General features: G+C 36.8%; 1 protein-coding gene across 1 annotated transcript in view; it reads right to left on the bottom strand.

Annotated features, from left to right (window-relative positions):
• Positions 1-408: 408 nt before the first annotated feature.
• The window catches only part of LOC119586598 (cyclic nucleotide-gated channel rod photoreceptor subunit alpha-like), a 5,883-nt gene continuing 5,353 nt past the window's right edge, over positions 409-938 (bottom strand). The window contains exons 4-5 of the mRNA XM_037935348.1: positions 723-918; positions 409-488 (exon numbers count right to left, since the gene is read on the bottom strand). Coding sequence (XP_037791276.1) covers positions 409-488; positions 723-918 — 276 coding nt within the window. The remainder of the gene's footprint in view (positions 489-722; positions 919-938) is intronic.

Here is a 938-nt window from a genome sequence, read left to right as displayed (position 1 = left end):
CTAATAATGCTGTCATCTTTATAATTATTTACCAGTTTCGACAAGAAAAATACACATATGTTCGCAGGCAACTGATGTAACCTTGGAAGAAAATAATAAAACATACTTTATTCAAATATCATACAGTTAAATCGTATGATAACCTATTGACTCTTGTCATAGCTAAGTGCCTTTTTTACTCGAATGAATTTTATTTTACTTTCTTACAAAATTATAAAATTGCTGATTTCTTTAATGTTTATTATAATCATATACCGAATAATGACGAGATACATACAGTTTGATATCACTGGTCATAAATTACCTAAAAACAAACAGGAAAAACACTTGGTTCAGGGCAACTTTAACATTTCGAAATAGCTAACAATCCCATACGCAGCGATTCTGTATTCGTTTTACTCCTCTGTATCAATTTTCTATGGCCAAATAAAAGATATGAATCTGAATCTGAATTTGGTAATGTACCCCGTGTCCCTGCATAAGACAACCTATATCAACACAATTAGTATTAAATTCAAAGGCCTTTAAAGGGGACCACCCTTCTCCGTCTTCTTTGAACTACTACCAGGATGTGGGGAGGAGAGGATTGTCTTTTTAGAGATGTAGTCTTTTTTCTTAGAGTATGTTAAAGATTCACATTTAGTTTTTACTGTGGTTTGCACTATTGTATTGTTTTTTTTGTGTGTTTTTTTTCTGAAAACTGAGTTGGCGATTCGGAGTACGCCAGAGTCCTGGTTTAGTTGTCATTTTTTCCATTCCTGAGTTTGGGCGGAATATAGTTATGGGCGCACAACTGGCTCTTCTACAGATGGCGCTCACTCCCTCCCCGGCCTTCGAGACGCAGAGGGCTTGAGGTTTAATGACCTGTGAGTCGTACGAAAGGACCACCCGAGCTTGGTTATTTACCGAGACGGAGTCCTAAAGGTTGAGTGATGTGC

This window comes from Penaeus monodon, chromosome 21 (assembly GCF_015228065.2).
Source record: "Penaeus monodon isolate SGIC_2016 chromosome 21, NSTDA_Pmon_1, whole genome shotgun sequence".
Taxonomy (NCBI): domain Eukaryota; kingdom Metazoa; phylum Arthropoda; class Malacostraca; order Decapoda; family Penaeidae; genus Penaeus; species Penaeus monodon.
This window is presented reverse-complemented; position numbering and strand designations above follow the sequence as displayed.